Source organism: Triturus cristatus, chromosome 10 (genome assembly GCF_964204655.1).
Source record: "Triturus cristatus chromosome 10, aTriCri1.1, whole genome shotgun sequence".
In the NCBI taxonomy this organism is placed as follows: Eukaryota; Metazoa; Chordata; class Amphibia; order Caudata; family Salamandridae; genus Triturus; species Triturus cristatus.
The window spans coordinates 1,024,074,414-1,024,088,208 of NC_140593.1; the positions used below are offsets into that span (position 1 = coordinate 1,024,074,414).

The 13,795-nt window shown below is 44.0% G+C and overlaps 1 protein-coding gene across 2 annotated transcripts in view; it reads right to left on the reverse strand.

The window, feature by feature from the left end:
• The window catches only part of VWA3A (von Willebrand factor A domain containing 3A), a 598,738-nt gene that overhangs the window by 13,229 nt on the left and 571,714 nt on the right, over nucleotides 1-13,795 (reverse strand). For both annotated transcript variants that reach the window (XM_085629052.1, XM_085629053.1), the window contains one exon: nucleotides 11,047-11,117. In XM_085629052.1, the coding sequence (XP_085485178.1) occupies nucleotides 11,048-11,117 (70 nt within the window). In that variant the 3' untranslated portion in view covers nucleotide 11,047. The remainder of the gene's footprint in view (nucleotides 1-11,046; nucleotides 11,118-13,795) is intronic.

The following is a 13,795-nucleotide window of genomic DNA, read 5'->3' on the forward strand; positions in this document are numbered from 1 at the left end:
CTTTTCTCTTACCATTATAATTTATACATTGGGTTCTTGAGTGTTGCATCTATTATAGAATTTAATAACAGGTATGTCGTCTCAAGATGGCCGCCGTGATTTCCTTGTCCTTTGATTCTTTCTCTTTCGAGTACCCAAGCGCTATTGCTATTTGTCCTTTTAGTATTTTTTATTGCAGAATACTAGCGTTTCATATGTTAACGCATGGACGTTTTCTCATTTTGTGAGCGTTCGGTATTACTTTTACATTTAATTCGACAAACAATCTTGAATTAGATTTTGTTTGTCTTTTAAATAAACATAACAGTTCTTTTAAAATATATCGATTTGAAACATCCCCTCTTTTTTTTTTTTTTTTTTTGGTACACAGTAATGTTTCAGAAATACATTTCCCTTTGTTTTAAGATGGCCGCCACGTATCTCAGCGCTTCCTTGCTGTTTGCGGCCGTCCTTTACTTTTCTCACTTGTCAGGTGTTTCTCATTATGGTAATGGGAGGGTTTAAATACCCGCGTATTTTGGTGCTTTGACATACAGTCGAGACCGCTGAGACGAGACTACGGGCTACCACGCCGTTAAGGTAATGACTTTTTAGACGCAAAAACTTGGTAAAGAATAGGTGTTCATTGCGTAGGGTTTACTCACAATAGATTTTTAAAACAAATTGAGTTGATTCGTATCTTCAAGGCACACAGCTTTGTTTTATAAATACATTTCCTGCTGTTGTAAGATGGCCGCCGCGTAATTCAGCGCTTCTTTGCTGTTTGCGGCCGTCTTCCATCTTATTCATTTGTCCGGTGTTTTTCATCACGGTAATGGGAGGGTTTAAATACGCGAATACTCTGGTGCTTCGATAGACAGTCGAGACCATTGGGACGAGACTAAGGGCTACCACGCCGGTGAGGTAAGGACTCTTTAGACGCAATATTCTGGTACAGATTATAATGCTCATTGCGTAGGATTTACTCAACACAGGACAGGTGTTTTGGAACACGTTACTTTTTAGGGACTTATGAACTTTTAAGATTGCACTTTATTTCTTATGTTTTTTTTTCGCTCAGATTATATCGATATTCTCTTGTTTGGCCTTAGTACCATAATGGTCATACATTGACACCAGTCAATATTTTGTCATCTTAAGATGGCCGCCGTAATTTTAAGGTCGTTGACTCTTATTCGTATTGTTTAATAGATATTACGTATCATGGAGCGGGAGATTGAAAGAAGCTTTCTTTGGAGGATTTAATTTATCCAGGTCCGCGATAAAGAAAAACTAACGATATTGTTGCGTTTCATTGGGTGAGCGTACTTAATAGAATATACATTTCTTAATATCTTTTCTACATGTATTTTTTCTCGCTCTATATTCTAATTTGGATTGTTTTCTATTACCGAGGACTTTGATTGTCAACTGGTCTGTGTATAACATTTTCAATACGCCTTAGCTCTTATAAAAATATTTTTTTAGCACCTTGTTCTTGTCTCATTTCTTCGGTGTAGCTTCATAACTTCAGTCTGTTAAATAAGTTAAATATGAGTCTTGGAAACAATGTAGGACATTTGTTGTCATGTATATTGGAATAAACATCTGAGAGTATTAAAACATTGGCTTTTCTACTTATATATTTTTTGATAGGTATTGAAGATTGTTGAATGAAGGCTCACATTTGTCTTCATCCGAAAAAAGGTTTTTATTCCTGAACTGAGGAAATTCTATCAATTACTTGTTTGGTAAGTCCTAATATGACCAGTGCTATTCCCATGGAGTGCATCTCTAAACCATCTTATATGAATCTGTTTTAATCTTTATTCTTAGATATTAGGCATACACTGAAAACAATAAGTTACATATTTTGCTTTCTGCTCGGGTTCTATGACACTGAAGGTATCTGTAAATTACAGGAGTAGAAAGATTAGTGAAAACAACCTCAGGGATTGACAACAATGGTCAAATCTAACAAGGATAATAAATGTATTGGTAAATGTATTAGTAAATGAAATATATTTTATAATATGTTTGTTCAAATGTTCTTGCCTTGTTATGACCTCATTCCCTTAAACCAATATTGATGTTAAGATCTTCTGCTTTTCATGTTTTGCCATGAATTAGTAATGAGACGTCTAGTCTACATTTTGAGTTCATGTGAATGTTGCACTTGCATATACATGTTAACGCAATTTTTAAATGATGAGCACATTTTTTTGTCATATAGGCCCTCTTTCTTCTTTTTTCTTTCTTTTTCTTTGTCCTAAATGTGAATAGACTATTGACGCTATACCATCAGATATGACGTACATGGTTGTAACAACTGATGTACAAATGTAACTATCTAGAATGTTTTGGTCTTTGTATGCACTTATTTTGTTGATAACTGTGGTATTAAAGTATATTTTGTATTTTTTCTATAGCCCTGAAGAAGTCTCCATGCAGGAGACGAAACGCGTTGGCTATGGCTATCTTATGTTATCAAGGCTGTGATATTCTATGCCTGTGAAAAAAAACCAAATAAAGAAAGGAATTCGTTTTGAAAAACAGTTCTACGTCTTGGACATTCCTTTAATTGTAACGGACTTCTTATCAATAGTGCTGAACCCTTTTGTATGTATGATTTTGATAGGACTTGTTCCTGATTGAGGAGCTTAGAGGGGAGTGCTCCTCGGTTCTTTGCACTATAAAACTATATTATACCGACACTATTCACTTGACAGGTGCGGTAACATAGCCTTCACCCTCTTCTATTTGTTTGTAGACAATCAATTGAGTATCGGTCAAGGTAAAGTAAAGGTCAAGTAGATCTGTGTACCACACCCTTTTTGGCCAATCCGGGGCGACCAAAATAACTTGGGCCCGGTCTTGGCGAATCTTCCTCAGAACCCGAGGAATCAAGGGTATGGGAGGAAACACGTAAAGGAGATGTGAGCTCCAACTCAACTGAAACGCGTCCCCCAACGCCCCCTGCAACGGAAACTGGAGACTGCAGAATGACGGGCAATGCGCGTTCTCGCGAGTGGCAAACAGGTCTATCTGAGGAGTCCCCCAATTCTGGAAGACGCGACGAACCACCTCCGGATGAAGCCTCCACTCGTGGTCGGCGGAGAACTGTCGACTGAGACGCGTGGCTCAATGATTAGAGCGGCAGACCCTGATGCAGAGGTCTAGCCCGGGACCAGGGTTCAATTCCCCGCCTCGGCTGGTCTTGGGCTCAAAAATTCCACGGACCTGATAATTCTCGCCACAGTGCCTATTCCAATCATGGAGTCCCACTCTGCAACTCTGGGCAATAGCTTGCTTAATCTCCACAACGGCCCCCACAATGCTAAGGATGCCTGGCCTCCACCTTGGGGGTGCCCAGGAGTGGACGCCTCACAGGGAAAGCCAGGATGGGTTCCACAGCGGTATTCGTACAAGCGCCTTGAGACCCTTGCGGGTGAGTAGTGCGCTATACAAGTATCAATTTACAATTTACAATTTTTACTGTCCGCACGTACGTTCAACACCCCGTCCAGATGATTCACCATCAAGCAAATCCGATGATCCTGAGCCCAGGACCAGAGCCGTAATGCCTCTCTGCAGAGACGGTACAACCCTACTTCTCCCTGCTTGTTGACATACCACATCGCGGTAGTGTTGTCCGTCAGGTCTTGAACCGACTGACTGCAAAGGGAAGAGAGAAAGGCCGTGAGCGCCAAACGTATTGCCCGCAATTCCAGAAGATTGATATGAGACAATCTTTCCTCTGGAGACCAAAGACCCTTGATCTCCAGATCCCCCAAATGAGCACCCCACCCTAAGGTGGAGGCATCCGTTATCACTGTGGCCACCGATGGAGGAAGATGAAAGGGGTTTCCATGAGTCAGATTGCCCCCCATGCTCCACCAAGACGGATCCGCCGCAGCTTCTCTGGAGATCCTGATCGACTCCCTGAGATCTCCGATGTGCTGATACCACTGCCTGCGGAGGCACCAATGGAGTGCCCTCATGTGCCAGCGTGCATGGTTGACCAACAGAATGCAGGAGGTGAACAGACCGAGCAGGCGAAGGACCTTCAGAACTGGAACAACCGCTCCATTGTGGAATAAAGGGATCATTTCCTGAATGTCGAGAATTCTTTGAGGAGGAGGAAATGCTCGACACACAGTAGTGTCCAGTGCCGCCCCTATGAACAGGTTGCGTTGAGAGGGCACCAGGTGAGATTTGGGCACATTGATCGAAAAACCCAAGTCGAATAACAGTTGAAATGTTACATGCAGATGATGTTGCACCATCTCTGGGGACTCTGCTTTCAGAAGCCAGTCGTCCAGGTAGGGAAAGACCGGAATCCCCGACCTCCTGAGATGAGCAGCCACCACTGCCATCACCTTTGTGAAGACTCGAGGTGCAGTAGTAAGACCAAACGGGAGGACCGCAAACTGGTAGTGTTGCGACCCAACCGTAAAACGGAGATGCTTCCTGGGCGACTTCAGAATGGGGATGTGGAAATACGCATCCTGCAAGTCGATCGACACCATCCAGTCTCCATGCTGCAACGCTTGAAGAACCTGTGCAAGAGTCAGCATCTTGAATTTCTCCTGTTTCAGGTAAAAAATCAAGACTCTGAGGTCCAGGATTGGACGCAATCTGCCGTCCTTTTTGGGAATCAGGAAAAACCGGGAGTAGCATCCCTGACCCCTTTCCTGCTCCGGAACCACCTCTATCGCACCTTTTTGAAGCAACGCAAGAACCTCCTTCTGCAGAAGAAGCAGATGGTCCTCTGAGCAAAAACCTTGGCAAGGAGGGAAAGAGGGAGGAAACTCCCAAAAGGAAAGGGCATACCCATTCTCTACGAGGTTTAAAACCCAAAGGTCCGTCATGACCGATTTCCAGCCTCGCAGAAAGTGGGACACCCGACCCCCCACAGGTCTCACATGATCTAAGATGGGGGATCTAGGGCTGCTTCCCTGAAGATTCATTGGGAGCAGAGGAGGCTGAAGATGAGGAGAGATTGCAACCAGAACCTCTCCGGCCCCTTTGTCTTCCTCTATATGATCTATAGAGAGGATTCTGCTGCTGTTGTTGCTGCTCTTGCTGAGGCTGACGGAAGGAACAAAAAGAAGACCTCCCAAATCTTCTATACTTCCTGAAGCCAAATCCCTTAACCGGCGTCCGCAAACCCAAAGATTTCGCAGTAACCCTGCTATCTTTAAATCTCCGTAAGGCGGAATCAGCTTTTTCCCCAAAAAGCTTTTCCCCATCGAAAGGCAAGTCGACTACAGTGGCCTGAACATCAGCAGAGAAGCCGGAAGAACGAAGCCAAGCCTGCCTTCTAGTGGCTATTGAAGATCCCATAATTATAGCCACAGAATCAGCCGTGTCTAGGCCCGACTGAATAACCTGCCTGGCAGCAGCTTGAGTGTCCGCAACAACCTCCATAAAAGAGGCCTTCTCCTCTTCTGGCAGTTTAGGGGCTAACTGCTTCACCGAGTCCATCTAAGCATGAACGTAGCGCCCCAATAAACAAGTGGCATTAGTCGACTTAAGCGTCATGCTTCCAGATGAAAAGAACATTTTAGCTGATTGTTCGATCTTTTTAGAATCCCTGTCAGCTGGTGCTTGAGGGAAGGCGCCTGAAGAATGCTTCGAGCAGGAAGCTTGCACTACAAGGCTCTCTGGTGAAGGGTGAGAGGAAAGGAAACTCGGGTCCCCCGGAGCTACTCTATACCTCCTTGCCACTTGTCTGGAGACTGCAGGCGAAGAAAGTGGCTTGCGCCAAACGTCCATTATAGGCTCTAAAATAGCCTCATTAAAGGGCAACAATGGCTCAACATTTGAAGATGGTGAATGAAGGACTTCAGTTAAAAGGTTTGGCTTGTACTCTGCAGAGGGCAACTGTAATTCCAACAACTCTGCAGCCTTTCTGATGACTAAATGATAAGGAGCCAACTCTTGTGGGGGAGAAGATCTGGCAGAAGAATGCTCCCATTCTGGAGTAGTATCAAATCCACTTGCATCCTGAATGCCTTCAAACTCATCAGTGGAATCACCAACTTCACCTTCCTCCCCTTCCTCCCTATATCGTTCCTCCTCCATAATCCTCTGGGCCTCTCTCCGAGAATGGATCTGAGGGCACGGCGTTGGCGGTGCCGTACGCGGAATCGGCGACACCGAATGTGGAGTCAGCGGTGCCGGAGGAGTAGGCGACGCCGGACGCGGCGCAGATGGAGTCGGCACCGGCATCGAGGGAGGCTCCGAAGAAGGCAAACGATCCAGTTGAGGCCAGGAGGATGGATCTCCAGACGGCGCCGGGAACTGCCATGAAGGAGCCATCGACAAGAAGGGCATAAAAGCTGCCTGAGCATAATGTTGCGGCACTCCCAAAGTATACGCCATTGGACCCATGGGACCAGAAGGTGCGCCGGATGGGAAGGCAGCCCTTTGGAAAACCCCATACATAGCATTGAGGAAATGCGTTGGATCCGCACCCGGAGGTGGGAAATGCGGGTATGGGTTCCACCCTGGATCCGGTCGAGGAGTAGCAGGAGCCGGAGCCGAAGTATCCTCAACTGGAGCCGCAGGTTCAGCCGGCACTGGAGAAAGATCTACCACCTGCTCCGGCTCGGCGTCGGAAGCTGGAGACTCCACTGTTGCCGGTGACTGCGCCGGAGACTGCACCGGAGTCAACTTGGGCGAAGGTGTCTTCTCCGGAGACACACGAGGAGAAGGGGAAGACGAAGGAGAAATAAATTCCTTACTTCGACGCCAAGGCGACGGCGACCTCGAAGCCTTACTCTTCGACGATCGGCGCCGAGAGCTATGCTTCCTCTTCTTTCTGTGTTTCTTCGACTTTGAAGAGTGTGAAGTCGACGACTCCGGCCTCGACTTTTCCTTCTTCCTACCTCTCCTTTCCTTTTTTGCCTTGGCCATGAAGAGTTTCGCCTTCCTCTCGTTCAGGGCCTTGGGGTTCATCTTTCTGCAGCAGGAGCAGTCATCCACATCATGGTCTGAAGAAAGGCACCACAAACAATCTTCGTGGGGGTCAGTAATGGACATGTGGCCCCCACATTCCCTACAAGGTTTGAAACCTGACTTCCTCGTCGAAGACATGGTAAATCCAGAAACAGTAACCCACTGCAAGACAACAAAGTAGCAGGAGAGTGCTGGAACACCGTTACGCGTCGACGGCGCGGAAAAAAGGGAACTGACGTCATCACGCCGACGTGGCTCTCTTATGGCTCCGGTGACGTCAAACGGAGTCGCGAGCGGAGCCGTGGTATTATGACGTCCACGTAGGCGTAGAGAGCTGGGAAAAAAATTCCGTGGAATGCTGGCGCAGGGGATATTCACAAGGTGAGGAATCCACTGGCAGATGTATCCATCAGAAGCTGGGCCCATTGGAACTTCAGGTCCCACTGCAGAGCCCACATATGCCAGCAGGCATGTGTCACAAGCAGGATGCAGGAGGCCATGATGCCCACCAGCCTCAGAGTCAGTCTCACCGAAACCCAGGTTAGAAGCTGAAACTTCAGTATTATGGCCTGAATGTTCTGGACTTGCCATTCAGGAGGATAAGCCTGAAACTGCAATGTGTCCAGAACATCTCTGATGAAAGGGAGAGTCTGAGAAGGTGTCAGGTGTGACTTCGGCACATTTATAGTGAACCTCAGGAAGTGCAGGATGTCCACTGTAGTTTGGAGGTGGGAGACGACTGCCTTGGATGAGCCTGCCTTCAACAGCCAGTCATTGAGATAGGGGAAGACTGGCACCCCTGATCTCTGCAGATGAGCTGCAACCATCACTTTGGTGAGCATCCAACAGGCACTAGTAAGGCCAAAGGGCATAGTGAACTAAAAGTGCTTGTGATCTACTGTGAACCACAGGTAACGTCTGTGGGCAGGCAGGACACAAGTGATGGAACAATGCTGCCGGAAATAAGCAATGCAAGACTGAGAGAAGGGATCTTTAGGGTTGCAGCTAGCAAGATTGGAATTCCATGCATGGGTTGTGAAACGTTCATCTTTCCATATTCTTGTTGGGAGACAAAGCTCTGGAGGCATGACATGCAGAGGATTAGGAAGTAGTTGTAGCTGGTAAATGAGGGGCCATCAGTCCTAGATCTTACAAAACCTTACTTCAAATACCGTGGCAATGGTTGGCAAGAGAAAGGCCTGTCTACTATCAGAGATGTGTATGAGGATGGCATGTTGCTTCCCTTTGATGACTTACAGGAGCGATCTGGTCTATTAGGGGCGATTTTTTGTTACACACAGCACTTACTATGGCTATTCGTAAACATTGGAAGGAGGGCCTCCTAGACCCAAACACGACACAGGGGTGTCAATTCATAGTAACGGCGTCAGGAACTTTCAAGGCTGTCACATGCCTACATCGCCGCATGACGCAGGAGATGTTGATGCCCCTGACAGGACTGTGGCACAAATGGGAGCTAGATGTGGGGGAGGGGATCCCAAACAAGGCATGGGATGATATTGTGGAACGGGCGTGGAAGAGCACTAGGAATGCACACTTTCAGTTGGTGCACTTTTATATCTTACATAGAGCCTACCTCACCCCAGCAAAACGTAATAAGTATTTTGATACTAGCTCAGATGCGTGTACACGTTGCCGTGGGGAGGGAGCGGACTTCCGTCATATGTTTTGGGGGTGCCCGCAATTGATTAGTTATTGGAATGAAGTAATGACTTTACTGAACAAACTTACTGACAGGGACTTGACACCGGCTATGGAACCACGTATACTACATTGGTTTCCCCACACGGCTAAGAATAAGATCACTAGTAAATTCATAGATATGGGGCTCTTGTTAGCTAAGCGGTAAATCACTCTACATTGGAAATCACAAAGGGGCCCCACCGCAAATAGATGGAAGAAAAAAATCATTAAATGGGCGGAGTGTGATGGAATAGTTAGGATGCAATTGGCGAAGAGAGCGGGAACTGAGAGGGCAATAGATGCGGCTAAAGCATGGGACACATTTGTGGTGCTTCTGAAGATCCCAGACAGTAACAGCGATGAGGATCCTGTCGGTAACGCTCCTGGTAAGGAGGATTAGGTACAATCCCCCAGAGTCCACTTCGGTGAGGAGAACTTAGGAATAATAAGCAGCATGGCATTACATCCACTGTGAACCCCCCATTGCATTATTACCGTTGCCGCACTAGTGAAGTTCCACCACAACAAACTCACACTGCAGCATATCAGGAGAGCTGAGAGTGACATGCCTGGGGGGAGGAGTGGGTGGGGGGTAGTTATAGGGGATTAGACGCTAGGTATTGCAGTACAACTGGAATGAGTGTTAGTCATTTGCAACACATTCTCAGGGTTGTTCTCTTTATCCTTTCTATTCATTTTAGAGGGCGGGAGGATGGGAACTGACAAGTGTAGGAAGCTTATCATAATAGTGTGATTCATGGTTATGCCACTGCTCTTTCTTTTGTATGTTGATACCCATGACTCTTTGCACAAAATATGTTTGTATCGATCTGTAAACTTCAATAAAATGTGTTTAAAAAAAAATAAATTAAAAATCAAATACCATGGCAAGACATACACATACGTACAGGTGGCATCTGCCAAGATATTGCATGAGCAAGTTAAGAAAGAGCGGTCCAATGACTGACTCATTGCTAATAGGGCTGATTCAAAAGGGAGCATGCTTGAAACTAGGCTTGAAAATGCTTCAGGAGGTGAAGTCCTTGACTATTTTCAGTTGTGATACGTCTCTCTTCTTCCTCACCTTTTCGCTTAACCACCTATTTTGCACTCTTGAATTAGAGAGTGGTTTGTGGGTGGTTATATGAGGATTTAGGGTACTAGATGAGGGATATAAAAAGATCTGGCTATACCTAGTGGCTAGATGACTAGTGTTGATATTGACTTCTCTGTAAGAGGTTGAAAGCTTTAGATTTAAAGAGGTGACTGATATCTTACTATATATCACATTAAACAATCAACAGATTGAAACATAAAATTCCACAAGTGACTGAAAATGTCAAACATGAAACTGGCCCCTTGGCAGCTTTGCAATTAGATGGGAAAATAAAAATCAACAAACATTTCCTCTTTAAGATGTTGACAATTTAATATGTTATTGTTTTACTGCTTTACATCTTTTTTGTGTTCCATATTCTGAAAAGTGTCTCATAAGGAACAATTTCCATATCTTACATTTACTCTTCTCTTTTCAAATGTTTTCATAGCCAGTGTTTACGTTGAAGGCATGAAGGATCCCATGAAAATAAACTTGCAGTGGGAAGTGCCTAAGATTAGTCTTGTACCAGTAACTAATAATTTGCCACAATTCACTGGTTTATGTGAAGAATGGGTTTCTTTCCAACGGTGCACCATTTAAAACTTCAGATGCATGGTAAAAGAGATAAATTCCATTCCTAAAGCATGTCATTCACATATCTTTCTCATTCAGCCAATCGTAAAGTCAGAAATTTCACATAGTGCACCCAATTCCCTTATTCATAATATGACTCCAAAATGATTAGGACTGATCTTAAAAGAGCAGATGATCCTCTTGGTACGGTGAATAACAAATACTGACAAATCTGGCATGGAGGAAAGTTAAAAAGCCAGCAATGCAAAGGAGAGACGATGTGCTGTGCATTCCCCCATATGCACACCTTTTAATTTCTCATAAAGCTACAGTTTCTGGTCCTGACACTGTGGAAAATATGAGGGCCAAATATAGGAGTAATTGAAAATTAAAAGGACGATTGTTCAACTCCACATGGTTTTTATTATAAGACACATTAATCCAGTGTATAAGGACGGTGGATTCATTTGTATACATGTATTGCACATACATGCATTACTGATTGCTGTACAGTGAGGTAGATGACATTTTTTATTGTTGAATGCTTTGTTTTGTTCATTTGATAAAATCAATAATATTTATTGAATTGAAAAAATAACTTTTGTACAAAACCTTATTTTTAGATTTTGTACCTGGACCAAACAGTGCACTTGTGCAGTTTTAATGAAGATGGCTTCAAGTTTCAAATATTAACTATGTAAGTCTAATGTTCAAAATCACCTCCTTACCTCACAGATCACTTTTTTCAAATGAATCATCTTTTGGGTCCAATTCCATCTGTTTTTGTAGCAGTAGCAATCTATTGCACAACAAACAAAAATTAAAGTGAATGTATGTATCACTACCAGATATTTTCGATATAGTAGGTCCTCATGTATGTAATAATAGTTTCAAGATTCAGGAGAACTACTTAATTATAAAACAAATTACAAAGGCCTAAGTTCATTGAAGCCCTGCAGTCTCTTGTTCGTGATTCTAATACCGATTCACTTTGTATGAAGTCCACATTTATATGAATATCACCTAAGAACTTCAACTAAAATATGTACATAATTTAACAAGCATTTGCAATGCAATAGGTCTCGCATTTACTCGAGTTTGAGCTATTGGCATTGTAAATGACAATACCTTTTATTTATGTTGTGGGTTTTAAAACATAAATAAAAGGCATTGTCATTTACAATACTAATACCTTAAGCTCTCACCTATTGCATTGAAAATGCTTATTAGAGGGTTGTAGGATGACGGGTGTCTGTAGGATGATGAAAAGTACCACTTCTGCAGTGTCGGCCGACGCAGCGTTCTAAACCTAGGCCCGCGTTCCTCTGCAGTGAGACATTTGGCCTGCTATTAAGGACCAGTAAAATTATACCTGCATGCCCAGTCCTATTCTGCCCTTTGCACACACTGTGCTTGCCACGGAGCGGCCGCATGTTAGAGAGCTGCCTACTGTATTATAATGATAGAGGCGCAGAACTGAACAGAAATAATGCATTGTTTCCCACAGAGACGCAAACACGGAGACCTCCAAAATCTCTGCACTTACCACACTATTAGGTGGATTACCTTATGGGCAAGGAATGCACTGCTCGGTGGAAGAGCACAACCCATTTCCTCTGTTGACCTTGGCAGGGTGTCCTCCGGCACTTTGTAATCACAGCAGAGATTGAAAAGGCAGAGCAGGTCTCAGCTGTCAGCCTAAACTAACAATTGCTTCTGCATACTTTGCTTGTAAACAGAAGAACTTTCTCTAATTTCTCTGAGCCCGATTCACAAAGCCTTATACTCACAGCATATTTCCTTATTTCCCAACTCCCTGCAGTGAAGTATTGCAGCCAGTGCTCACACATTTGAGTAAGGGTGTGAGAAGAGGCCACTCGCGCGTCCTGCGGTGGTATCAACTTACAATCCACAGCATGCCCCTTGGGAGAAGGACATGGAGGGGTTTGGGGGAAATCAGCGATGATGGGGGGGCATAGTGCAATGTGGTTGGATGGTACGGGGAGTGATCGACAGGAAGCGGGCAATCCGCCTCTGCCTAACAAATAAAAACGAATGGATCCGACCTTGTGCGTAACGTAACTGGTGCGAATGTGATGTGCAGTGTAGTTTGTGCTCACATAAAGTGCTCTAAAACCTTCGAGTCTAGTTCGCGCTATAGAAAGCTGCAAAGGCGGTCCCTAAAGTGAACGAGGACCGCGCTGTAAATAACAAACAAGCGGCCGCGAAACTGAAAGTGATCGCAATCGCGATCAAACATCAAAGCGGCCGCGAAACTGAAAGAAAACGAATACTTTCAGGCTGCCAAATGGTGCGCGCGCCCGGAGCACATGCACTGTAGTTGGCGGCCTGAAATGCACTCGTTTCCACTTCCAAAAGTCGCTTACTATAAGTCTTGCCAGAGCAGCGCTAAAGCGCTGTCTCAGGCGAGACCTAAAAATGAAGTGAATGACCTGAATCTCAGACTACATTTAGGTCATTTCAGTTGTTGACGGTAGAGGCAGTATACATTTGTGTTTGTTTTGAGAGTAGCTTTCCTTATTCTTGGCATATGACCTAAAAACATAAAAGAAATGTAATGCAACGTTCATACTGTATGCAAATGTAAGCACAAATATTTTGCACACGTTTTTTTGTGTGTTTATATTGTTTTTATATTAGAGTTTTTTTGTTGTTATTATGCTGGTAGCTTTTTTTCTGCACCCTTTCAGTTATTTAATTACGTCATGTTTTATAAATGGAGAATTTCGCCTTCAATTCTCCTGCCCTGCCCAGGAATCTGGGGCCAGATGTACTAACAACTAGTCGCAAAAAAACAGTTGCAATCTGAAACCTCAGTTTTGGTAATCAATAAAGAATTTTATAAACCAACATAAATACTAACAGGACTTTTGTAAAATCCACTACGTAGTGGGTCTTAATACAGCCTACCTATATTAATGAAGTAGGTCGCAAATTCTGCAAATCGTTAAATCTGTGGATCACCTTTGAATTTTTTCAAGCATGTGATGGCTGATAATGGGGATCAATAATTGTTTACACCATTTTGATGATCTTGATCTTAAAATTACGACTTTTGACAAATTTTCAGATTTAGATCTGTACAAAAAATGCAGTACATAATTGCCACTATGAGAGATGTCCTGCATCAGGGGATTACTTGGGGGGCCCTCAGAGATGTGGAAATGAATGTAATATGTCCAATATTGCATTCAGGAGGTTCTGGCAACATCATAAACCACAAGGCTGAGGACTGCTGGTTTTGTAACTGCCACCAAAGCTCTGAGATGGCAACATAGAACCATATTACACGTTAGCATTATGTATGTATGTATGTATTTTTTACTATTAAATGGGTATTCGGAGGCAGTCACCTAGAAAAATCAGTTTTCTTCAAATTGTAGCTGACAATTGGGACTGATTGGAATTTGAATGGTGAGGATTTGCTTACCAATCAAGAATAAATTGCTGATAAAT